The sequence below is a fragment of the Thunnus maccoyii genome, chromosome 11 (assembly GCF_910596095.1).
Source record: "Thunnus maccoyii chromosome 11, fThuMac1.1, whole genome shotgun sequence".
NCBI lineage: Eukaryota > Metazoa > Chordata > Actinopteri > Scombriformes > Scombridae > Thunnus > Thunnus maccoyii.
In genome coordinates, this window is record NC_056543.1 from 9,769,039 (window position 1) to 9,795,575 (window position 26,537).

At 37.6% G+C, this 26,537-nt stretch overlaps 1 protein-coding gene across 1 annotated transcript in view; it reads right to left on the reverse strand.

The window, feature by feature from the left end:
* The window catches only part of pth2ra (parathyroid hormone 2 receptor a), a 65,553-nt gene that overhangs the window by 32,964 nt on the left and 6,052 nt on the right, over positions 1-26,537 (reverse strand). Inside the window, exons 4-7 of the mRNA XM_042426718.1 lie at positions 22,436-22,533; positions 15,826-16,009; positions 9,423-9,576; positions 4,831-4,891 (exon numbers count right to left, since the gene is read on the reverse strand). Coding sequence (XP_042282652.1) covers positions 4,831-4,891; positions 9,423-9,576; positions 15,826-16,009; positions 22,436-22,533 — 497 coding nt within the window. The remainder of the gene's footprint in view (positions 1-4,830; positions 4,892-9,422; positions 9,577-15,825; positions 16,010-22,435; positions 22,534-26,537) is intronic.

Below are 26,537 nucleotides of genomic sequence, written 5' to 3' on the forward strand. Positions count from 1 at the left end.
CTGCTCCACTCCTCAGGCCATTCCTCCTCATTTACATTCTGAAGCCCAAAGATACATAGCAAATGCAAAAGGGAAGAAGGAAAACCAAAAAAAAAAGCCTAAAAAGAGCCAAAAAAATCTATACAGTATATGTTTTGCAGCTTATTTTCAGTCTTTTGAAGTTGTTTTTTCTCTTCAGGTCATTTTCTGTTTTTTTCATTATAGATGTTTCATCCATTTCCTATGGAATTATATTCTAAATATAACATTTTTCTTAGTGTTCAGTTAATTTTCTTTTTCCAAACTACTATTTTGTGACATAACTGCAACTCAAAAACTGTCTTTTCTATTTCCTAGTCTTTTAATGGCTTGCATTTTCCTTGTAGTACAGCAAAATTACTTCACTTTTCAATTATTTTATACTTCCTTTTTTTTCTACTCTTGTACGTGAATTGCCCTCCATACCTTCAAAAAATGAACCAGGTGGAAAATGGTTAATCTTCCTGTAGATAAAGGTGAAACTAGCATACATGGGTTCATTTTGTCTGCGTTACTCTGAAAATATGAAGGATTTTTTAAACACAGAAAACTTCAAAGAAAACATTACATCAGTACACAAACATATAGCTTTCCACAGAGCAGTTGTTTCAGGTTTTCAGCAATTATGCGAATAGCCTTATGCAGTTGTATCACAAATTGAGCAGACTTCAAACCTGGCGACATGTGCACTTTGCATGTTATGTATGCGTTCATGTGGGGGAAGTGGCATGAAAGTCAAGAGTATCACCTCTAACCACAGCCTTAATAACTACCAGAGAGTTCATGGTAGCAACTACAATACAACTGAACACAAGTTTTATAAATGTACTTGTTATTGCAGCGCTGTTATACTTTGTCAACAGCACTGCCTTTGTTGTTCACTGCACACAGATTTTCCATTTTTTAGGTCACTGAGTAAATTGAATTCTGCTATACTGCCAGGAGAATAGCAGCAGTACTCTATTTCCCATATTCAGGGCTTTTACGGTTGTTTACAGAACAAATACCTTAATTCACCTAAGCCCTGTGATGGTGTGTTTTGTGTACAAACAGGTCTTCGTACACCAGGGCATGGTCCTGAGTATCAAATAAATAATATGCCTTGTCATTGACGCAGGCTGTGCTGGGTAAAGTATAACTACTACCACATGTACTGTATATAAAAAAGAGATGTAGAAAATAATCCTGTTAGATTATATTGCTGATGTCACCACTTCCTTTCACCACAAGTACATCAAAAGACCTAACAGGATACAAATTCATTAAATTTATCTCCAAAACTATTGGAAAAGCTCATTTCTATACCTGAGTATTCTGGTCATGTTTGCTGGTGGGTCTAAGCTGACAGTCAGGAGGCAGGAGGCCGGGAAACACCTCTGAAGAGGTCAAAGGGTCACCGCCTACCCAAAACTTTTTGCTGTAAGGCAACAGCATTGACTTACAGTGGATTTGGGAGTTTTAAGGAAAGCTACAGTATGGTTCAGTTTTATACATTAGTTATGGACATGTGTGTTCATTTTTAGTGGTAGCCTCAATACTGCTGAAAATTACTGGCCATCCCCTGTTATCTCCTTATTCAATTTATTAAATTACACTTTACAAAAGGCTCAGAATATCTTTGCTTTTTGAGGAAAGGCCTCTCGGGAGGGTATGTAGACAACTTAGTTTTAAATCAGAGCGGCTTTTAGAATACATTCCCTGATACTATTTGACTGTTGAATGGTAAACCTTTGACACTTTATGTTGTTTTTAGTGGCATTTATGGTCCTTTCAACATTTATTTATGGTATTTATTTTGAATATGTCTGTTTACATGATAGTGTATGCTGTGTTGAAAGTTGCACTGTATGTTCTGTTTGCACTGTGAGCTAAGTTTGAAACAACTTTTATAGTAATGCCAATAAATTTAACTCAACACAGCGTTTTTAACCCTCCACTTGAGTGCCTGGAATTGGACTTTTTATGTGACACCCCACCCATGGATGAGGGCATATTTTTACCTCTTTAAAATGATCTTTTCTTCCCCACAAGAGCACCAGTGCTTGTGGTGGACATCAGAGTCCTGGGGCACAACGATTTAGCATAAATGGAAATTGAATGAAGCAATCAACTGTTCACACAGATGAAAAATATAATTTAGAATTTAGTTGTCATTTGCTGATGGCTCTGGCTCCGGAGGGACTTTTCTTTTTAGAGTAAGAGATTGAATGCAGAGATGAGCATTGTCTTACGCATTAACAAGTGTGTTGCAGTACATTTCTGCAGATGCATAATGAGGCCTCCCAAAATTTGAAGCCCAACAAATAGGCAACTACTTTTTGAAGCGGAAGCAGTACGTCTTTGTCAGCCCTTGATGAACATTTTGCTATTTAGTCCAAAGTAATCTGTTCAGAAGTCCAACCCAAATACAGTTCTCAAGGCTTAAGATAATTTAGCATATCACTTCAGCTGCCCCAGATTTTGCAACTCTTTTGTTGTTTGTATTGTGACCTTTGTGGAGAGTCAGCACAGCGGGTTTTGTTCAGTCTTTGAACCAAACAATAAATGTTATTAACAGTTACTGAGAGGCAGAGGGAGGTCATATGTGGCAGGGAATACCATTATATCTGAATCTGAAAATCACCACTCAACGCAGGGGTGAAGACCTCTGATGATTTTCATGCAAATGGAGTCGGACCTTTTCAATGGTACAAATATAATATAGTAGTATAACATACAACATAGTAAATTGCTATTGTCCAGTAGAAATCCTGAACTGCATCTATAACATTACCTTTTATGTTTCTGAAATACATAGTGTAGCCTAAAGTATGTGTACTTTTGGTCTGGGACTGTTTGTCATAGTTTAGGCAAGGCTCATTACTTCCACTTGAGGGAAATCTTAATGCTACAGCACACGATGATACCTCAGACAATACTGTGCTTCCAGATTTGTAGCAATAGTATGGGGAAGGCCATTTTCTGTTTCAACATGACAATGTAACAAGTCCTCCAAATTGTATGACAAAATATGTTGTTAGTCCATTTGCTCTAGGACCGACACAATACAAACGTTTTCAACAAATAAGTACTTAAAAATACTGCATCATGGTTTGGGTTAAAATGACTACTTCCTTAAGGTTAGGATACCCTTGTTTACATGGTTACAATAATAACCACAAGGTTAAGGTTAGGGGAAGATTGTGGCCACGGTTTTTAAAAAACAGAATTGACTTGTGGTTGGAAATGTGAAATGGCACAGCAATCTCTTGTATTAAAGTGTGATGATTTGTTTACCCATTCATCCACCCCAACCTCCTCCCAGAAGGTAAACACACTCGCTGGCCATTTTATTAGGTACACCTTGGTAGCACTGGTTTGGGCACCCTTTTGCCTTCAGAACTGCCTTAATTCTTCGTGGCATAGATTCAACAAGGTGCTGGAAACATTCTTCAGAGATTTTGATCCATATTGACATTATAGTATCACACAGTTGCTGCAGATTTGTTGGCTGCACATCCATGATTCTAATCTCCTGTTCTACCACATCCCAAAGGTGCTCTATTGGATTGAGATCTGGTGACTGTGGAGGCCATTTGAGTACAGTAAACTCATTGTCATGTTCAAGAAACCAGTTTGAGATGATTTGAGCTTTATGACATGGTGTGTTATCCTGCTGGAATTAGCCATTAGAAGATGGGTACACTGTGGTCATAAAGGCATCGACATGGTCAGCAACAATACTCTAGTAGGCTGTAGGCTGTGATGACTCTACCATCTAAATGTTGCAGCAGAAATGGAGACTCATCAGACCAGGCAACATTTTTCCAATCTTCTATTGTCCAATTTTGGTGTGCAAATTGTAGCCATAGTTTCCTGCTCTTAGCTAATAGGATTGGCACCCGGTGCAGTCTTCTGCTGCTGTAGCCCATCTGCTTCAAGGTTTGACATATTGTGCATTCAGAGATGCTCCTCTACATACCTCAGTTGTAACAAGTGGTTATTTGAGTTACTGTTGACTTTCTATCAGCTCGAATCAGTAGACCAGTAGATCAGCAGTTTCTGAAATACTCAGATCAGCCTGTCTGGCATCAACAACCATGCCACATTCAAAGTCACTTAAATCACCTTTCTTCCCCAGTCTGATGCTTGGTTTGAACCTCAGCAAATCATCTTGACCATGTCTACATGCCTAAATGCACTGAGTTGCTGCCATATGATTGGCTGATTTGATATTTGTGTTATCAAGTACTTGAACACGTGTACCTAATAAAGTGGCCAGTTAGTGTATATGTTTTTTTGGGGGACTTGCATAAACAACTGATCCTGTAATTTTTCTTGAACGGTCTCAAACAAAGCCAGCATAAAGAAATGGTCTTCTTCTTCTTCTGAGTTTGGTGGTTAAGAATCTTGACCTCAACCCTGCCCAACACCTTTTGGGATGAATTGTATTAAACTAAATATATTATCGCACAGCATCGGTGGTGGCTGAAAGGGAGGAAATCTCTGCATCCAGATTACAAAATCTTCCCAGAAGAATGGTGGTTGTGTGTACATATATATACATACATACATACATAAACATTTATTCAGATTTTTCTTGCACAAGAGATGCATGCATATTTAATTGGATTTCACTAAGGATTGAAATGTCACTGCAATTAAGCACTGATTAACTTCTTGAAATTCTTCTTTTGTCTCCCTTTTCATGCTTATTTTCAAGCTCATTTACATCTTTTTAAATATTGGTTCCCTTTTGAATCGTGGTTTCTTTTAACTTCATTGATATAAAAGAAGACCAGTAAATAAACATACTGTGACTTGCACTCTCACCTTGCATCTGCTAGCGTTGCCCTGACAATCCCCCACACTGCCACAAAAAGAGCCGGAACACCTGAAAGTGCACAAAACAAACAATGAGCTTAGCCGTCCTGATGATATTGTAACACTCTTTGTGTTGTTTACCTGATATATGGAGCAGGTCATATTCACATTCCCCTATTCCCACATCATATTAAGAAAGTAAAGACACATGAACCATTTTCATAGGCAGCATCTTTCAAAGAACCAGACTTTCTTTGGACACATTATTTAACTCCCTTAAGGACTGTACAAGAATTACTGGAGTGGGCAGAGGGGATAAAACTTTTGTTTTACTTTTTAAAATGATGAAACAGTCTTTGGATCCTTGACTTAGAAAAAGGCTGCGACACCCTCCCTCCCAGTACATCTCAAAATAATATGACAGTATTGATTTAACATTAATCAAACATTAATAACTAAAAGAGGTAAAGAGTAAATAATTGATGACATACCACAATTCAAGCATTTATATTGACAATAAAGTTTAATTATATAACACCGATAAAGATTGGTGACTTAAAAGGGAAAGCATGAAAGAAAAAAAAGACTAATACACATATATACAGTATTTAAACATACATTCCCACACAGCATTAAAAAACAATTCAGCCAAAAAACATCTTGCCTTCAGTCTTCCCTTAGGAACAGCCAAGAAGTTCCCGCCTGAGGACCGCAGACAGGTCAATAGGGGGAAAGTAACTCAGAGATGTAATCTGGGGCCAGGCAATGAAGTGGTACAAACGTAATGAGAAGGACCTTAAAATCAATTTGAAAACCAACAGCCAGCCAGTGTAGGATACTAAAAGGGGAGCAATATGATTTTTCTTGGTCTGTGTTGATTGGTCTGGTGGCTGCATTTTGTACAATTTGGAGTATGTGAATTGATTTATGATTTACACCAGTTAAGAGACCATTGCAGCAGGCAAGAGGAAATTTATGATGCATTCAGTATCTGTAAAACTCAAAATTTAACTAATTCTTGTGATGTTCCTGAGATGGTAGATTGGACTACTTTATTGATATGTATTTCAAAGTTGAAACTGGAGTCAAACATCAGACCGAGGTCTAAGAAGATATTTGCAGAGTGGACCAAGTGATGACTGGATTTGTGGATGCAGAAGGTCAGAGCCAAAGATAAGAATTCCTATTTAATCAGAATTTAATTGAAGAAAGTTCGCTGACATCTAATCTTTTATATCTGCTAAACCGTTTCTAAAAGTGGAATTGTCAGACTTCACTGGTTTACACATCTGTGTCATCTGCATAAAAGTGTAACAGAATGTCATGCCTGTCTGTTGTAATCAAGTGGGATAAAGTGAAACATCGCACACAACCAAAAGACATGGGGTTGCTGGGGTGTGTGTAACCAAATTCAAACAAGTGAGAACACAACTGGTCAGAACACATAAATCAACATAAATACTACTGGTTAGTTGAACTAGTGAACTTTAGTTGATTGTGATAGGAAAATTAAGACCTGACACAGAGAAACAATTGTTATTGTATCCTCTGCATATTTTTATCACTCATGATGCATGATGTCTGATCATATGACATGGCATATGACACATGTAAGAACAACTAAAATCATTGTTTTATTTGTGAGTCCACACACCAATCCTAACTCTAACCCTAACCCTAATCCACATCACAGGTTAACGCATCAAGCATCCAGATACGCCAATGTCCTATTCCCTAGCACTGATACACATCAATTCTCCACACCTGCCCCCAGGATCAGCACATTCCACCTTTACTGTATATTTCTTCTGTCACACCTGCTCTGCCAGCATATGAACAAAACCAGCATTCACAATTACTACCATATCACACAAAGACTAACCATATAAAAGAGCTGCTATGCTTTCTAAAGCTATTATGAAGCATTCACACTTACTGCCATACCACACAAAGAATAACCATACAAAAGAGCTGCTGTGCTTTCTAAAGCTATTATGAAGTCAAGAAACAAAACCTTCTCAAGAAACTTTCTACTGCACCATTAATTTCTTTAAATTTAGTGAGCAACTGTTGATTCCTCTTTGATTCCATTAATATTAATATTTATAAAAGAATTTTTCACCAGCATAGATTTAATTAGTCCTTATGTACTAGTGTGCACATATAGCAAACCTGCTACCAGACAAAGTCTGCACTGCATGTTCTTTGGATCAATTTTGAAATTGTTGAGGCTGCATTTAGGTCTTGGAACAATCTACTACACACTTTTAAAATCCACAGCATATGGTACCCTTGGGCAATTTTAGAAATAAGCTTCCAAATGGTATTATGGATAAAATTGTACCAGAGCAAAATTAAACCTCTCTCATCTCTGGGTGGAAAAAAAAGGCCTCATGAAGAAATGCTGTATCTGCGAGAGCCAAGAAGATAGTGTAATCTACTATGACATCTATTGAGAGAGACTTCATGTATTACAATCCAGAAATTAAGAGAGCCAGACATTAATTTTTTATCCACAATCATCCCCTCTAACATGAACAATACAAACACGTTTGGTTTTCCATTATTTTCTTTTTGAATTGTAAATGTCATGTAGCTGTTGCAATATTTAGGTAAACTAACAGAGAAACTAACAGGGAATGAAAATTGAATTTTGTCATAGATAATGTATCTGAAATGATTGATGTGGCCTCCTGAATACACAGTTTCTTAAGCAGTAGTGATTGCATAACACTGTAAGTGTGGTTGTGAAAGCTCGACTTCTTTCAGAAGAAATAGAAAATGCAATTTCCCTCCTTCATCCCCTCTAAGCACCTCATCTACATATGGTAGCGTCATTACAGTCAATCTGATTAATTAATGAAACTTTAATTTTGTGATAAGTGTTCCCCTATCTTTCAGTATATATTTAGCTAACTAGACACACATTTTAAATGAATGTTGTATCTTATCTGTAGCTAAAAAGAAAGAGACAGAAAAATGTAGAAAATAAAGAGAAACTGAGTATAAGAGGCTGAGAGAGCAATATAAGAGTGTGAATGGAGGAAATGCAGGGATGTAACCAAAATCTTATGGTAGTCACTGAGTTACTGCACTGGAACAGCTAGGGTGGTTTATATCTAATGGTTTATGAGCACTTAATGGTACCTACTGATGGAAGGAAACACATTTTCATTAATTTATCAGCTTGTCAGGGGGATTATAGCACGGCCTCTCTTATCCATACCAACTCAAAATAACAAATAGCTAATTAAGGCAAGATGTTGGAATCATTGAAAAACAATTATGTTGGAAACAGACCAGCCACTCAACACATCTACACCAAAATATCTACATTAATACTATCAGTATGCTTTTCTGCAAGGTTTTTTTTTTCATCCACTAGTAAACGCCTCCCCTCCATCTGTATTCACACTATCATGCCAAAATAGTACAACATGCAGGCTGCAAGAATAATTTAGTTCTCAGGTCTCCAGATAGAAGTTTAAGAGGTGGATGCACCATTTGGCAGAACTTATTTTGGACCTGTCAAGAAATGCATCGCATCTTATGAGTGTCTTTTGCAAATAAGAAAACAGTGATACAAAACAAGTTGTTCTGCACCTATTTCAATCTACCTATTTTCAATAACCACCCAAAACACAACAAAGCAGTTAAAGGATAGGTCCACATTTCAAGTCTATCTTTAAACAACACTCACATACCCATGGGTACAATGAAACGGCTTTTTGGTTGCGGTACTTGTTCCTCCTGCCCATACTTCCTGTGAAGTGATCCCTTCCTGATGCAATTCCAGTGAAAGAGATCAGGTACAAAATCCACAGTCTAAAATTTACCAAACCTTCAGCAGTCTGATTAAGTCAAACCATTTCCAAAGTTAGTCTTTTTTTGAAAATCTCTCTTTGTGTTACTATCCCTCCCCTGACGGTCAGCAAGGAAACAACGCCCAGGGAATCCTGAAGGGCTAAGTAAGATGTTTGACCTTTCATCCAAAAGAACTGAAGAAGCCTTTTGGATGAGGGGCCAAGCATCTTTAAGAATCTAAAGCAAGTCCAGTTGCACTTGACTTAGCCCTTCAGGATATACCCTGACCTGGATGACTGATCTTCACAGATACTGTGTCTGTTACTATGAGAGATATACACTTGATTTGTTCAAGATTGCTGAAGTCTTATATTAGTTTGTAGTAGTAGTTTGTTTTGCAAAATGCAAGCGTAGAGATTTGTGACCACTATATACCTTCAATTTCTCTTGTGCACCAGATAATATTAATGACCACAGGACAATCATATATGAGGGCAACATGCAGTAGTTGTTTATGTCAATGCTGTGTTAAGCACTTTCCCTAAAATGTGAGTTGGCGGAGAGATAGATTAGGTTTTGTGCTGTATACACTAATGCATTGTATTATCTGTATATTTAATCATAAACTAACATACTGATGTTGGGTGTATAACAAGTTCAAGCTGTGCCTTACATAGCTTTCAGCATCAGTTAGATTTATTCTAAAGTAGATGGAGGATTGTTTAGAATGGATTCTTTAGTCATACTGCACCATGTCTATATGTGTGATATGAGACGTGTATATATTGACTGCTTACCCCATCCGATGAGTGTGAAGCCCCAGAGGTATTTGGAGTCTGATCGGAAGGCCATGAAGATGAGACTGTGGAGGTAGAGGCCTTCTACCAGGATCCAGTAATAGTTGGTGGCCAGAAAATAGATGAAGAGCAGCACTGTCACCTTGCAGCCAATCTGACAACAAAACATTAACACTTTTATCACATCCAGCTCATACCTGTCTGCCTGTGTGTTGACACATTTTGTGACCACACAAACTATTCTTACAGCACAGGTGCCCCTAACTCTGTGTCTAGACAGCAAGCGTGGTGTGAGCAACACGTCAGCAGAGTGGTGGCAGCGGCGAGTGCTCTGTCTGTGTGTCTACACTGAATGTGCAGTGTTGAGCGTAGGTCACCCACATGTTGGAAGCGTTCAGAGCCCAATACACATGACTGTAGTGATGCGTGTAAAACAGAGGAAAATAGACTTGAAGCGTAAAGGTCGTGGTTACCCCCATGAGACACAGCTAAGTCGGGAGCCTGCGTGGAGCTGGTGCAGACAGCTGCATAGATTAAAATGAGAGTATATTTGTTGCTTGTGAGGTGCAAAAAAACGCATCTGAAACACTTGCTGTCTAGACATGGGGTAATGGCCCAAATGCACTGAAAGCATCTGACATGCGTGTTTTGAAGTACCCCTATTGTTTTAAATGGCCAAACTCGCACCAAAGACATTATGAGTAGGAATGTGCAGAGAGTCCAGTATTTTTATTTGTATCTGTATTTGTTGAGGCAGCAAAATTATTTATATTTGTATTCCTATTCAAATAAAAGTGGAAACAGGCATTAAAATCTGTTTTTTGTTTTTATTTTGCTTTTAATTTTGGGACATTAGTGTGTTTATGAATAAACCATCTTCTCAAACTCGACTTCGACAACTGCACTGACTACTGAGCTAAACCGAGGGCATTGCCATTGTGCAGACAGACCTCTACTTATTTATACACCCATAACACAGAGAGCACAGCATGTAACATATAGAAAAGAACTTCAAAGGCGATTCTTGCTTTGCACTTTTCATTTACTGCCTTTTTTTTTTTACAACCTAACTTTGTGGAAAGGAGAAGGGGAACAACAGGTTATAGAGAGTCCCTTGGGAGCACTGCACTTATGTTATCTCTGGGGAACACCCCCAAACTCCGGGAGTGATGTCTAAATTAGGAAATGTGCGTCATGTGGCAGGTGGATGAGACTCCCCTTGTTGAGACCTGCTGATAGGCGTGACAGTGGAGCAGAGGAGAGAGACTGAGATAGCGATGTAACCAACCTGCGCGCTGGTATTTGACATGGTTCTTTTTTCATCCCAAAAACAAAATTTTTAAAAAATATTTGTACGAAATAAATGTTTGTAAAAACCTAATATTTGTGCTTTGCCAAATAACGTCTCTGTATTTGGGCACACCCCTAATTATGAGGCACGTCAAACTGCCTCGACGCCGCTACTCCGATCTTGTTGCGAGTTTGGAGCGTCAAATGAGGACCCAGCAACCAAAGCTGTTTTTTCTGCAGCTGGAAAAGAGAGAGAATGAGAGCGAGCTGAGAGTATTAGTGAGTGAGAGAGGGAGACAGACACAGGGTGGTCGTGGTCCAGCGAGCGGCGATAGAGTGAATGAGAGAAATAAAACGTTATTCTCTGATTGTTTCATTGTGGTTAGGTTCTAAAGCACAAATTAATAACCATCAAACACTCAACAGATGATTTACTGTGGGAACAGACGCTCTTAGTTTTGTTGTTCTCCTCTGCATTTTCTCCATTCATTCAATCCAAATCATGTAGCAGTAAATACAAAGAACAACAGGACAAATCTGTGTTGGATCTGTGGTTGTTGGCATTTCAAATCTGATGCCTGCAGTGAGCCATAGAAGCATCAAATGACGCACGTTAAATGAGGTGCGTCAATTATCGCTTTGGGCCATGAGAGAGCAGATCATCCAATTATACTTCACTGTATAAATTTGCACAACAATGAGAAAAAATACACAGCACAAAATAACTGTCAATACTAAATGCACATTAGTAAAAGCCATCACATCTAATGTACTGTGCCTCTTGACTACCCACTTGGCCTCACACATTTTACTGAGTTTTGGGCAGAGTATTAAACCAGGTACTGTGCCTACTAGATTCACTCTCAGTTCTCAGGTTTTTAGAGGGTAAACTTGCAGCTGACTGAGCCTCAGCGGTATGTGTTTAGCTCCAGGTAACAGAATCTATAAGTGGGAATGTTATGAATATTCGGACTACATGTGGGTATATATGTACACATGTGAGAACTCAAATATTATAATAATTCATATCTGCACAAACATAATGAATTCATTAGCAAGATGACAAACACTTGGAGTAACATGTATGATCACACACGTTCACTGCGCTGACCTTTTCAGTACTATAGTATAAAAACATAAATCCTGTAAACACGGTGCCGTAGTTCAAAGCTTGAAAAACAAATGACAAAAGACAAAAATAGGTTTTATAGTCTAAGCGAGCACATACTCAGCTCAGGTTATATAAGTCTTTCACTTCTTTTCACTGCCATCTCAGGAAAGATTTCTGAGGGCAAGGATTAAACTATATGGCTCAGTGGAAATCTGTATAATTGATTTTACTCTTTCAGGGGTGTAAACTTACTGGTAACCTAATACAATTATTTCTGGTTAAAATCAAACAAGCAATCTCAACCTTTGATGCTAATTAAAGATCCCTAGATTTCCAACTCAACTAAATGTAACGATATCATGATCATTCAAAAACAACATTCTGACGCCATAATTCATTCATAAACAATGAAATAAACTAAAATTAAAAGCTAAAATTCAAGGTGGGATCATGGCTGCAGCTGAGTCACTGAAATGAAAGAAAATGACAATGTTAAATGACATACTGAAAAATAAGCAGGTCTGTTAAATTCAATCATAAAAGTCTCAGTAGAACATTTGTGTGGAGGTGCAGTATCAACAAAAAAAAAACCTGTGGAGTTTTGAATGATGAAAGCCTTTTTGCTATAAAGCAGGCACAGTATTAAGATAACTGATGTTTTTTATTCTCCTTAAGCAACCCTGCAGATGCCGTGCCAGTTTGTACTTCATTAAAGGCATCTTCAAATCTTTATCTGTCAGATGACATGGCATGATGACAAGAGGCATATTCCTTTCATCAGTTGGTAGAAAAGCTACAAACAAGAATAAAAAAAAAACAACAAACATTTGTATTATCTTGAGGCATTTTGGCAATGCTTATTCTGTTGCACAAAGTTTTCAAAAGACAGAAAAAGAACATAAAAAAACATGCATTGAATGTCACAGTGCAGACAACAGTGTCAGAAATTAGGGGGATGCCTGCAGCAAAACAAAAAAAAGGACTATACTGTGTTTAATCACACGGTGGAGAATCAAAACAAATGTCTCCTGCTTCTTTTTGTCTTTTCCCAACAAAATGGTTGGTTACTTCACTCTATGAAGATGATGTGTGGGTGGGTCAGACACAAAAAGATGAAGGATAGATCCCTTAGATATTGCCTCAGGGTGTCTGTTTATCAGGCATACCTATCAGTTCCTTTTGGTAAATACGCATCCATCACAGCAAAATGAAGGCCAGACTCATTTTTTAGCCTTGAAAGAAATTTCATGAGAGTGCAATTGATAATCAGCAGTGAATTTAAACAGCTGTTTTTAACTGAGACACCATAAATCTATTTAATTGGAGTCTCTTTCATTTTATCAGCGCATTTATCAAAGCTGTGCATTTACAGTTGTAATTATATCACTATTAGGTGTAATTGCTTTGAAATTCCACATCATCAGGTATTGGCAGGGTTTAATGATTGTAATTGAGAGTATATAAGGCCAGGTAATTGCCACTAATGGTTACAGCACTAAGGACACACTTAGATAAAAGTGGGCTACATTTAAATATGGATGATCAACAAGTGAGAGGAGTCAATGGGTGAGCTTGCGAGGTCCAATCCAAGCCCATGTATGAATTGCAAAATAGAAATAATATTTTACTTTTAAACCCCAATAGCAACATGTTTGTTAGGTTTGTTTGGAGTACATGGTCAAACAAGCCATTTAGTCACTTAATTTGGACTTATTGGTCATGTTACCATATATTATATGTTACATGTCTTTCTGGGTATTTAGCGTTTTTTCCATGTTGCACCCGAAACAAATTCCACTGACTCTGATCACAAGTGAAGTGAAGTAAAATGACATCATGCTACAGTTGAAAAGGACATTTTAGTTAAAATTTTCTAAGGGTCAAAGAGAGAAACTGTCCACAAAATTAGATTCTGTAGGACTTGACCTCGGTGTTGTTGTCTTTGACTCAAAACTGTGGGTCATGTCACCAAATCTGCTTTTTATCATCTTAAAATTATCACTAAAGTGCAATATTTTTTTCTCTCTCTGAGCCACACAGAGAGACTATTGTGTGCTTTTATATCCACCAGGCTGGACTATTGTAATGCTCTCCTGGTCCACCTAAAAATATATATTAGTTAGAATATATTCAGGACTCTGCTGCCCGAGTGCTGACAAGGATCAGAAGGACAGAACTGACATTTGGATGCCTGTCAGTCTCTGTATTGTTTTCTAAAATCTTTTACTTGTCTTTAAAGCACTTCATGGTCTTGTACCAGCCTACCTGTCTGACATACTTGCATTGTATGAGCCAGTTGAGTGTTGATATCTTCAAACCTACTTATTTTAGCTGGCATTTGATTAGAATGTTTTATGTCCATTATTTTATTCATATAATCATGTATTTTATTGTATTCTTGTTTTAAAATGTTTTATTCCCCCTTACTGTATCTATTTTTATTTCTTATTGTCTTGTATCTATTTTACTGATTGTTTTATTAAATCAGTTTTATTGGTTTTATTATGAAATTTTCATCATTTTTATTTTGTGTGTGCATTACTGTAGCCACTGTAGTTTTTAGTCACTGTAGTCATCTATAAAGCACTTTTGCACAAAACCTGTACGAAAGGTGCTACACAGATAAAGTTTGATTGATCAGTAAAGTTTCCAGTATATGAATGTGCTCTGGTAGAATCCCTGTCTTCTTCAAAAATCACTTGAAGACCTATCTCTCCAAGAGTACTTACTCACCCCATCAAACAATCCTTCTCTAGCTCTTTTTCTCAAAAAAAAAAGAAGAAAGATCTTCCAGGCACTTAGTTGTTACTTCAAGCACCTGCAGGCTTTGTGACACTTGTGTCAGGCAGAACATGGAGTGTTGAGGCTCTTATTCCTCCTTATTCTTAAAGGCTTCTCCTTGATCTACTGTAGCTCGGATGGTGCCTCATTTGTATGTCGCTTTAGCCACATGCCGCGTCTGCCACATGATCAGTCGCTCAGTGTGTTTATATGCACTTAAGTAACCTGGTAACTGTTAATTCACATATACATGCAGCAGATAAGTAACCAGATTTCTTCCCTACTCCTTTTTAACTGTATTAAAGAAAGAAGACACTGCTTTCTCACATTATTTTTTCCTTCATCGGAGCAGACAGGTCAAGCAGACAGACAGAGTGACTTCCTCACAGCACTCAAGTGTGTGAATTTAAAGTATTTGAGCTTCACTGTGCAGAATGAGCCGAGTTTGATACTAGAAAGCTATTTTCATATTATACTGCAGACAGTGGAAAGTTCCTCACCTGCAACCAGCATGATATGTGACATCATGAATAGTTTGTAATTTAAAGAATTTAACTTTTTTATTTAAAAAAAAACAGACACAGATTTTTATGTCTTGAAACAAACTCGTTCATATGACATTTAAGAAATCATCTTACTGGAGAAAGCCGAGTTGTAAATGCTTATTATTTGGACATATTTACCATTAACATGGCAAACTATTTGCAAGAGAAAATGCAAAAAAAGTTTTTTATAGAAAAAATTTAAAATGGGCCACAAAATTGGCGAAAGAAACCACACCATTTGTTTTAGGTGATGTATGTAAAACTATAATACTTTTTGGTGAGTACTGAGTTTGAAGATTTAGAACTATTTTACCAGATTTGTTGATAATGTACTTTATGGATTTTGTCTTTCATTATGTTGTTCCACATTTGTTACTTATTCTTATTCTTCAGGGAAAAAATGCATGAGAAAAAGACTCACAAAATAACAGCACTTGCAGTATTTACTTTTTTAAAAACATACATCTCACATCACATACTTTCTACAAGGGTTCAGAAGACAAAAATTTGTGATTATATTAAGGAACATAGTGATCAGAGTCTGTTAACTAATTTGGGGGGCTTACAGCTCAGTCAGTCACTCTAAAATATGGTTCTAAAGCAGGTTTCTATGGCCAAAACACTCAAAGCACTCAAAGCACTTTATTCTATAGAAACAAGTAAGCCGGGTACTTACATATTGAGAATTGTCCAGCGGTGCCATGGTAACTGTTTTTAAGTTGTCCAGCAGGGCAGAGTCAAAGTCCTGCAAGCCGGCGCTGGAATGGACGACTTTGTCCTTCACAAAAATGCTGACTGCCCGTAACATGAAGGAAACAAACAGGTGCATGTGGATGTAGTTTCTGGTGCAGTGAAGACGCCTGCCATGACAACAAATAATTACTGTTAAAATTCATAATTTCACGCACAATTAAATGCAATCCAACCACTAAGACACATTTATTTAAGCACAGCAGGTTCATCTGGAGGTTAAAGGATGTTGCTTATGCTGTAAGGGAATAAAAACATCCAGACTGGGGAACAAGTTCAAATTCAGTCAGGCAGAGTAGAGACGGAAGAAATAAAACATCAAAGAATACTTTTCAAGTCTTTCCTGAAATAATAGACAGGTGCCCAAATGAATATTTACAAGTGTCTCTTGCTGTAATCATTCCTTCTGTTCATACTGGCCATTAAGATATCTCTCCATAATGTACTTTCAATGTAAGTGATGGGGGACAAAATCCACAGCCGTCCTGTGCAAAAATGTATTTAAACGTTTATTTGAAGCTGATATAAAGCTTCAGCCGACCAAATTAGTCAAACCAAGTCAACACCTCTCAAAGTTTCTGTCTTTTTGGTGCTAAATTCCCTCTTTGTTAATGTACTTCCACTGCAGCTGAACAGGGAAAGACTGTCGAGACACAAAGAGAGAATTTTTTACTAAAAAGACTCTGGAGGAAATTCACTTTATTTAACTCAGACAGCTGAAGCCTCATATTACCTTCAGACAAACTTTTCATTAAAACTTTTACATTTTTGTGTGGATTTTGTCCCCCATTACTTACATTGTCTTGATCTTCTAACCGTCAGTATGAACAGGAGGGATGATTACAGTGAGCAAAACCTGTTTCAATGTTCATTTGGGCACCTGACTGTTTTAAGACAGACTTGAAAAATTGTGAACCTGTCCTTTAATCCAAGTTGGGGCATCTTGCTGAGATGACATCACCTTTCTCCTCGTGTTTACTCTCTACTGTCAACTACAGAGGCTGATGAAAAAAAACTATTTAAGTGACATCTTAGAGAAAATACAGCCAACCAGTTTTGTAAAATTAGTCTTTATCAGGGCCAAACACAATTAAATACAAGTGAGACAACACAATCCATCTTCACCACATTCTGAAGGGTTTGGAGTGAAGTGTTTGGCACAAACATACTTTACTGAAGGTCCACCTCTGCTCCAACAAGAGCCAGGTGAATCCTCAGTGACCCTGCCTGTTGCTGTAAGACATTAAAAACTTTCAGTGCAGCAAAAGCCTGTCCTTCAGATTTTCATCTCATATGGTACCGTGACATACTGTAGAGGTTTTGTTAAAACTTTTTTGCCTAGTGACCAAGAAGCTTTCAAGGACTTTGTAACCCATTTGTGCAAAGACCCTCACCTCGCACATCACTGCGTACTAGCAGTGACACATTGTTGTTTTTGCAGAATTTTATAACAGAAACCAGCACTGCACTTCTCCATGCATCCCCCTCCTTCTAAGGTACTGTATAAAATGTGTTTTGTTGTTCTCACTGACTGAAGAGGTAAGTAGCAGGTGTAGTGTTGGTTTGCAGTTGTTGGTGGACTGAATTGTTCTACAGCTGAAGTGCTCTGGAAACACATACTGTAGGGGAGACCAGGGATGGTTGTAACATTTTTGACATTTCTGTCTGTAGCATGGAGCTCTTTTAAACCAATGCATTCAAAATGTGATGCAAACTAGTGACATGTGTCTGCTATTAAATGGTGTAGCTTTTATCTCTACAACACAAACAGAAAATGCACAAGGAATGAAATGTTACAACTGACCCCATAGTTTGGGTTAGTTGTAACATACCCTGAGGTGAAATGTAACATTATGAAATAAGGATTGGGACTAAAACTTCAGATATTGAAAACTCAACACTCAACACTTGAATGACTTTTTAACATAATTGGGATGTGTTTGCATGTTTGTGTGTCACACTAACATTTGAACACAATTATAAAACTGAAAACAAATGTGCAAATGTGCACCCGCTTCATCAGTTGAACATTAGTGTGTTTCTGTGTGAGTGTGTCTGTGTGTGTCAAGTGTGCAGGCTTCACGGGCCCACAGACTACAGGTCATACACCAAACCCAATCTTAGCTTTCCCTGCTCTTCTACATCATTTGATGCTCTCTTCTAAATGTTGAGAGGCGTCCCCCTGTCAGTCTTTCTCTCTCAGGACTTAGGCAATTCAAGGTAAACATATAAATATAATGAAATGCTTTGCTTGGGGTAGGTTGCAACATTTCTTCACATGTTTTTACAACTAACCCAGACTCTTGTAACCATGAACTAGCTTACCTTACAGCTAACAACTAAAACATTAGCACTAACAAATTGCATGAAAGATATCTACACAGACACATAATTAACATGATTTAAGTCTGATGAGTTTATCTACAAAGCAGGCAATGCTTTCACAAAAATAAATGAAGTAAAAGAAATTACTTTCTTACCCCAAAATTAGTTTTTTCTTTCTAAAATGGGCTGTGTCTGCCACAGGGTGCTACAGTGTTACAACTAACCCATGTTACAACCATCCCCGGTCTCCCCTATATACATAACAATATACACTCACCGGCCACTCCATTATGTAAACCTGTGTAATCTAATGCAATCCAATACATCAGCTCTGCCGTAAATTTTTCCAATTATTTTGCCCCCCTCATGTGTGTTAATGGAAAATATTAGAAACACCTTTAAATATAATGAGCTCCAGTACACCACCATCACCAAATGAGTTCATTTTTTTTTTATTTTTCTGTGTAAGTATTAGACACGGCAATACCCTAATTAAGCCTTTCTCCCTCTCTCCCCTCATGAAGCTGTCGGTGGTTCAGACTATTTTTTCAATTGATGCATTGCCTTCAAAACTCTCATCTGGCCATGGAACAATCACTTTTTATCTCAGTCAGACATGGAAACACTTCACACATCCATGCTTTTGTCACCAGTAGAATAGATTATTGTAATGCCCTTTTCACTGGTCTCCCTACCATTCAAAGGCTTTCAGCTCATTCAAAATGCACCAAATATTTAATCATATCAGCCCAATTCTCAAAACAACTCCACTGGCTACCTGCTCATTACAGGATTTAGTTTAAGGCTTTGCTCTTATTCTGGCTCCAGGCTATATCTGACATGCTCCCAGTTTATCAACCAAGCAGATTCTCTCAACTTCCAGGACAGTTGTTTCCTTCAAATCCCCAGAGTGTAATCAAAAACTGGCGATTGAGCTTTAAATGTTTATGGATGTGAATATGAATGTGCCATGTGTAGTAGCTACTTAAGCTCAGCAGAAACATGCTAGATTATGATTTAAACCATTAAACCCTATGATTTCTTGGATTGTAATCATGAGAAAAGCACAATTTCAAAAAAACTGGAAAAAATTATTTTCTAAAAATATAAAAATATATTTCATGGAACAGAGGCTTGTGGTTTTTATTTTATGTCTTTTTCAAAATTAAAATCCACAACTGCCCAGAAATGACACCAAGTTAAAATGAACTAAATGTCGTTGAAAAGATTTTTAGATTATAACCTTTATTTTAACCTTCATTTCATGGCATATGATGGCTATAATTTCAACATATAACCACTTTTACAGGATCTCCAGTACAGTTTTTTTTTGACAAAAATGTCCATAAAGTGAGAACAGCACCGCAGTAATGGTGGCCTGTCTACTTCCACCTACGACCCGGATTTGTCAATAAATGCAGCCATTTAACTGTTGACTGTTTGAAAAGGTTAATGTACTGTAGCTTGATAAATCTAGCTCCACATTAGGTGTTGCACATTGTTTTCAGTGAGGCGGAGAGAGCAGAGGGAGGCTGAGGGAGGCTGAGGAAGAGCTTTCATCAAAGATTTAGAAGCTGCTTTATGAAGTCAAACACATAGCGAAGATAAGACCTGTTTTTCTCAAAAGTCATCTTGATGGATCTTTGAAATTTTACTTTCTGCTCTGTTTTCCTATTTAAACATGCAGCTCTGTTCACCAAGGAGAGTTTCCTGTCTGGAAAGTTAGACACTCATTTTGCTGACTCAAGTTTCTTCTTCAGTCTCTCCTAATCAAATTCTGCACACCAGTCTTGTTGTGAAAATGATGGAGCAAGACAGCAGGCAATTTCTTTTTACACTGAGTAGCGATTAGCAGTGACACAGCCATTACTATGATGGTTTTCCCCGACCTGGAAAGCATTCAAAAGTCAAAACCTAATAGTACACTTAGTCTAGTAGAAAATGGTCAATCCTGCAAAGTTATACATATCTGAGAAATATCTTTCTTGTGATGTCAAATATTAGTCATTAGCCTTTTCATAGATGGACATTGAGTTGTTGAACTCTCACCAGTTCTTCTTACCAGCCAACAGTTTTCGCTGTAAACCATAATTGTTCTGATTTTGCTGTCCTCCTCTCAGTCCTTCTCTCCCTGCCTGCCGTCTATCCATCTCAGGCTCTGAGCTTCAAGGCAGGGCCACGTCAGCTAAGTGTGCTCCTCTATTACGTACTGTTTCAAGTGAGGTGGGATTTCCAAAAAAGGTTTTTGAATTGCTGATGGGATGATTACACCCACTGTAAAATTCCAAAATAAACCTGTACAGCCTCGCCAGTGCAATTTCTTGATTAAAGGTACGGTGAAGTGTTTTTGAAAATGATCAACCTTCTCAATAAGGAGGCTGTGTGTGGTGCATGAAGAGAGATGGTTTCCTGTTTACTTGCATCTCTTAAGTTAATAGGTGCAAATTGAGGGAGGTATTTAAGGATTTTCTTTACATCATTATTTTTTAAACTACTTTAATTTAAAAATGCATATCATCTATACTCTTCTTTCACAAAATGGATATAAACTGATCTACCAGTAATACATTTGAATCCAGTAATATACATAAAAGTTTTGTTGTTCTGCCTCCAGTTTCTATCCTCACTGACTACTCTGAAAATGAAAGCAGTGTTCTCTTGTGCATGGATAGCTAACTGGCTATTCAGTAATACTTTATTTCATGGGTTTGTGATTTCATAATAATTCCCATAATTCCTAAAATGAGCTATATGACTTGGTACTAATTGTAGGAAATAGGAATTTTCTTAGAAGAAAGGTGCAATTTAAACCTGCATGAATATTAATTCAATATTCAGTTATTAGTCAAAACTTTATCATCCGTATATAATCTATTGTATGCTTCCCTGCAGACAAATTGCACAATTTTGCATGTTCATCTGACTTGCTGTGCACCCGAGACTCCCTGCTTATGACTTAATTAATTGGAAATGCTCGAATTGAACACTGTTTCCATTTTCAATATGATTAGCATTAAGTTGGAAACATCCTGTATTGTAGTACTGAGCGTGAAATGAGAGGAATATTTTGTTCTGCTGGATGCCAGATGCCTGTCCATCAGCAGTGACAGGAAATAGTAAACAAACAAGTTCCAAGCCTCCTCTGCTAACAAAAGTCAGGATTACAGCGCTATATTGCTTTGCTAACAAGGTAATCTCAGTGCAGGACATGATTATTTATTCATTGATTGCCCCCTTCTTTCATTATTGTTGTGCTGGATTAATTTACCACATGTGCCATTAAGCTGGTCCCATATCTAACATGCATTCAATCACACTTCAGTAAGTAAGTTGAGGTGTTCAGCTTCCCTGCAACAGAAACAGTATAAACAGTTTAAAACAGTTTAAATACATCTGTACATTGCCAGACAAGAATATCAATATTGGACAGATTTGCAAAACCTTGAACTACAGTACATTCAATGACAAAAACAATGTTTAGAGTATGTCCAGTGCCAACTTTTGCAAAATCTTTCTTTTTACACTATCTGTGTATAGCAACTGTGTTACAGCACATAAACTACGGTTAAGTTTAGGCAACTAAATAATTGGTTAGGGTTAGGGAAAGATCTTGGTATCAATTAATAAAAAGGCAAACGTTAATTGAACGTCTATACTGACGAAGAGATGCAGAACAAAGAAGAAACAAAAAGAAAAGAAAAACTGGAACAAAACATAAGTATGAAATTTTGCCAGAGCATGAGCAATCAAATCAGTTTTTAATGTTACTGCCGCATTTCTAGTTGAAAACTTAACAACTGGCAAGAAAAATGTTGTTTGTTATCTAAGCTCTTAGTACTTTATTGTTATTGAATTGTTTTTGAAAATATGTATTGACCAGCCGCAGCACTGTGAGTGTGCAGTAGTGGAGGACAACACCTCACTCAACAATCAAATCATTTATATGATGTCATTTTTACATATACTTAGTTTTGTAAAGTTGTACTTGGTGTTACAGTGAAAATTACATTTCCCAGGTGTCTCAAGACTTTTCAAAACCCACTAGATAACCTTTTTTTAAAGATACAAGGCAGGATTTGAAGATGCAAGACACAGCAGAGGACCCCTTCCTATAGTTATTCCACTGATGTGTGCATCTCTGATATTATATGATGATGTTGTGTTTACTCTGCAGTCTGTCACTTACGTATTAGAAACTCCTCTCCTCTTACCTGAAGTATCCAATGATGAAGATGGCCACTAGCAGAGAGCTGAAGGAAACAGCATAGCCGATGGTATACATGACATACAGCCGCTCAAAGAAGTCTTGCTGTGAACACAAAGAGAAGCAATAACGATACAGTTTAAGAGCCATTCAGTCAGATACACAGCCATGAATCACAGCTGCCTGGTTGAACAGGATGCTTCTATGAGAGCAAGACAATGTTCACCTTTCATGTTTTAGGGATCTAATTATTTTGTATTTGCGTTTTTGACAGGATGAAGGTGCCAAGAATATCACAGTTGAAGCTTACTGAAGCAAATGCCGCCATTGACAAATCAAAGAATGGATCAGTAACCTGCTCTCAGATCTGTAACCATGTCAGTGTGTGTTTTCTCTGAAGTTAATTAAAACAGAAAAAGGTTAAAGTTATAAAGTCAGAATATAGCAGCTTTAAATCCTTAATCTCTGACAGATGAAGGGCTTTACGAACGCTTGTAAACTGGAGAGAGCATCGAGAGTTTTAACAAAGAACCTATTTGTTTGAAATCTATAATAACTTCAGCTTAAACCTGAGATAACTTCATCTTTATCTGAGCGACGCTTGGTCAGGCTCAGAGGAGCCAGAAGAATCAGTTGATAGCACAAACAAAAGATGCATTCAGCTCTATTTTCTGAGAGCAACCCTTTTATTTTATATTTTCACAGAGCAGATGATAAGACTCTCTCAAATGATATCAAACAATGAATGGGTTGAATAGAAAAAGGTGGTAACACTTTACTTAAAGTCCACAGTGCACCACAAATCTGTTATTATTTATATTACTTTACCTCATTTTATATTCTATTTTATATTACTCCTTTAAAATCCTATTTATACAATAAGTGGTCTTTTTATATAGCATTTCTTCTCTTAATGCCTTTTATTCTTCAGTAACACACTTTGAATTGGCTTGTTGTTGAAAGGTACTATACAAATAGACTTGCCTTGCCTTTCCTAAAGTGTAATAATAATAATAATAATAATAATAATAATAATAATAATAATAATAATACAGTATTCTCTGTAATAATCTTTTTTTGCCAGATGTATTGGTGGCTTCTTTGTATATATTATAGTGAACTGTGAGCCTAGTTTTCCTCCATTTTCTTTCAGCTGCCTGACAGATTCTCTTGATCTCATTAACACTATTATAGTGTAACCATAGGGAGATTCTGTCTGCTTTTTAACCATTAGTGGAGCAAAAGTATTTAAAGCAGATGATAATGCATTGTTGAAATTTTCAACCATGTCATTTTAAGGGCAGTCACAGCTGTATGGCTAAAATGATCTCATAATATATATTTTTTTTAATATTTGATTTGATTTATTGATTGGGACAGTGTGCAGTTTTAAACATATAAGATGCACTGCACTGGAGTTAGCTCGAAGCTAATTTGCATCCGTAGTCCCCCACAATCAAAACATACATCAGCACAACAACAAACAGTACAAAGCAAAAAAAAACAATGTCACACCCTGCCTGGACTTTGTGTGTTTTTTGGTCTCTTTGTGTTTTTGTGTTCTTTGGGGTTTCCTGGTTCGCACTTCTGTTTAGTCCTTCTGGTCATGTGGGTTTTCTTGTTGTATTTGGGTGGTGGGTTTGGACTGCCTTTTGTTGTTTGGCCTGGCGTATTGTGTACTTGGGTTTGGGTTCATGGTGGTTCTTGGACGGGTTGGTGTGGGTTGTGTTTCCCTTGTGAGTTCATGTGCTCTTCCTCACCTGCCCTGCTTCACCCTCGTTAGCCCTGCTCTGCTCTGCGTCTTCCCCACACCTGCCCTGTATCAGTCTCGTCAGCCCTGCCCTGCTTCCTGTGTTTCCTCAGCCAATCACTCCCAGCCTGCCCTTTGTTGCCCATTCCCTGATTAGTTTAGTCTGTATTTAAGGTCTGGTTTTGAGTTGAGTCTTTGTTGGATCATTTGTTTTGTTTCGTTCTGTTCAGCTCTGTTTGCCTGTTCTTGACCATCCACAATTAAAGGAGATTTTCATCAAATCTGCGTTCCGGCCTCTGCGTTTGGGTCCACTCCTGCTTCCCCAACCTGACAAACAAAACAAAAAAAACAAAACACACAAAAAAAAAAAAACCACACAGAACACACCATACAAAATACAAAGCTACACACAACAGCACATCACATACACCCACAATGTCAATTAAAAATTAATAATGTAAACTAGACTCAGTGGTCACACAGCTGATTGGTCTTGATTTTTTTAGATTTTTGTGGCTTTCACAGAGAAAGCTGACTGCCCAAATGCAGTGCGACGAAATGGTATGGTACAACTTTGTATAGAGAATATTCTGGAGGATCTAAGTCACATAGTGGAGGAGGGGCCAAACCATTTAAAATTTTATAAACTAGGCACAAAGAAAAAAAAACATTGTTTCAGCCTTGTCATCTAGGAATCTCTTTTAAACCAAAAATTCCCTTTTATTCTTTGTTAGGTTAGGTTGGCATCAAAAAACACACAATGATGGTCAATTATTATCAATGTTTAACCCTTTTTGATATTAGCAAGTCTAGAGTGTTACTATGCTGACGAGTGGCTTCATTTACATGTTGGGTGAGTTGAAAGCTGTCCAATAAATTCATAAGCTCCATAGCTTTGGAGCCATTCTTTTTATTAATATGTACAGTCAGGTCTCCATTCAGGATTAACCGGTGATGTGAGATCAGCTCTTAAATTTCCTGTAGAAATAATGATGAATATTTTGGTGGCTGATATAATGTAATGATGGGCACTGATAGAGCAAGATATTCAAAGGATGTAAAATCACCCAGGTCTATGTCATCACACACAAACTGTGTAGAGAAAATGGCTATAATCCCTCCTCCTTTGTCTGACTGATTGATAAAAGGTATAGTTTGGAGGACAAACCTCTATCAGTGTTGCAACACCAGTAGTGCTGTTTAGCCAGGTCTCAATTAAAAAATGTACAATGCAAGTTCTTTTCAGTTATCAAATTAATAACCAAGGATTCGTTAGCCAATGATCTGACATTGAAAAGAGCTAATTCCAGCCATAGAGACTCTGTGATAGGAGACTGGCTGTGGCTGGACATTGACAAATTTAAGATTACTGAGACAGGTACCAGATGGTCTGTGATGGCTAATATCACTGGTATGTTAAAGGGAGTGGCAGGGGTCTGTCTCATCTCCGGTAGACACCTGAGTGGTGATATCTGTGGTTCATGCTGTTTAATAGTTCATCAATTTGAAGAGTTTTAACTAACTCCTTGATTGGTGAGTGTGCTTTATAGTTCCAAAAAATACTGAAGTTGTCAGTAAACTTTATCCCATGGGTAAAGCATGTCGATGTCAGCCGTGTATTCGATTCCTTTTTCAAAGTTGGAATTGGTCCAGAAATGAGTACATCTTGTGATTTATAGTCACTCAGTTTTTCTAGTTGCAGTGAAAAGTCTTTTTTTTTTCAAGATTTCAGAGCCAGTTTTCTTTCACAGAATGTTGAAAGACCCAGTGTGGATAATAACTTTCATATTACTTGGACATGTAGTGAGGATAACTGGCAATAGCCCTGTTAGCTTCTTGACAGATGTTTCATCCATGGTTAGATTCTCAGTCTTTGCCATTTTTACATGCTTGGTTATAGAGTCTCCACAAAAATAGTGCCTGACTTAGGTGAAGAATTAGTAGTGTTTTTTCTGGCCCTCGGATTAGCTTCCCTGTGCTCAGTGGTTTTGGGGCTGTTTCTTAGGCTTTGATTAGCCTTTGTGCGAATGATGTGAACCCCTTCCCTGGGTTCAACATAGTTAGAATTCTCACACTTTTCATTCAGTGTAATAAGAGTTCAGGTGGTGGAGTGAGTATTGACAACATCAGACCAAGTCCGGACTGGAGTTAATGTTTTCGGGCTATCTCCTGTGCAGTGCCAGTGAGCAGCATCATTAGGGAAGGCTGGTGTGGGAGCCTCAGCAGCTAATCCAGTGGTGTAAGAACAAATCCAGGGGACCGTGTTGGCCAAGTCTGTGTTGGGATGCTCTATGTTTGTGTCTGTCTGTTACCATTTGGTAGCTCTGTACCTCGTATATTAGCTGCTACAGAGTTAATG